The sequence below is a fragment of the Halyomorpha halys genome, unplaced genomic scaffold (genome assembly GCF_000696795.3).
Source record: "Halyomorpha halys isolate HHAL.00 unplaced genomic scaffold, Hhal_1.1 Scaffold3142.1, whole genome shotgun sequence".
Taxonomy (NCBI): Eukaryota; Metazoa; Arthropoda; class Insecta; order Hemiptera; family Pentatomidae; genus Halyomorpha; species Halyomorpha halys.
In genome coordinates, this window is record NW_027107363.1 from 3413 (window position 1) to 4473 (window position 1061).

Consider the following 1061-nt stretch of genomic DNA (forward strand, 5'->3'; position numbering starts at 1 on the left):
GCGCATTTCGGATCTTTGATGCATTTATATCCACAGAAAGATGATGCGCATTGTTAGGCCTCTCCATTGTTGTATTCACCAACAACACAAAAATAAAATCGTTTTTCCAGAACGAAAAACTGTATTTTTCTGTTTCAATTAAAATAAGTTTATTCTGTCGTCATCCATTATTTCCAAAATAAAACAACATATTCTTAAAATATTCTCCCCCCAATATTTTGTCAATACTTTTATATTCTACAAATCTCATAACATATTAAGGGACTCTAAAACTTTCAAAGAAAGGTACAAGGTACAGGGCTTTTAAGCCCCATTGAGGAATATGGTCAAAACCACTACCCCTGCTCCTGGAACTTTTTGGCGTGGAGAGGGCAGTTTTCTACCTGTACCTTCCAACGACAGCCTCAGTCTGCACATTCGCGTTCACCATGGATGTTCGTCTTATTGAAGAGGTTTCTCGGTGGCCTATCCTCTATAACACGTCTTGCAAGGAGTACAAGAATGTACAAATGAGGAATCGTGTCTGGAGCGACATAACTAGTAAGCTTTTCGGACACAGCAACCTCATCTTAGGTGAGTACTTTCTTCTTTCACTCCAATTTCTATAATATTCCTTCTAGACCGCGGAATATCCTAATCATTACTAGGATCGATTCCGCCCTTGTGATATCAATCACGGCGGCATATAAATATAACTTCACTGGAGGTTATAACAGCTGGTCCCACGAGACCACGTGGTTTCAAAGCACTTCGTGTATTATTAATTCTATTCTAAAATATGCATGATTTCAAAATCAATACTTGACAATAAACTAACATTATAAATAATTTATTAAATAAATCAAAAATTCGTATCCATTTTTGTCTCAACACTTTATTTTTCACCAGTGCAACGTTTCGGCCCTTCTAGCCATCTTCAAGGACTTCTAAATATTTAACAGCTTATATTCTATCTTCATTTTTAACACTTATAACAACAACATTATTCACTATATAATATAACATACCTTCAATATAATCTCTTCCTCACATTAATTTAAAGTTTCTTTTGCAGGCTATTC

At 35.4% G+C, this 1061-nt stretch overlaps 1 protein-coding gene across 1 annotated transcript in view; it reads left to right on the plus strand.

The window, feature by feature from the left end:
• Positions 1-389: 389 nt before the first annotated feature.
• The window catches only part of LOC106691786 (transcription factor Adf-1), a gene marked incomplete at its 3' end in the record, with an annotated part of 4415 nt that continues 3743 nt past the window's right edge, over positions 390-1061 (plus strand). The window contains 1 exon segment of the mRNA XM_067045661.1: positions 390-573. Coding sequence (XP_066901762.1) covers positions 429-573 — 145 coding nt within the window. The 5' untranslated portion in view covers positions 390-428.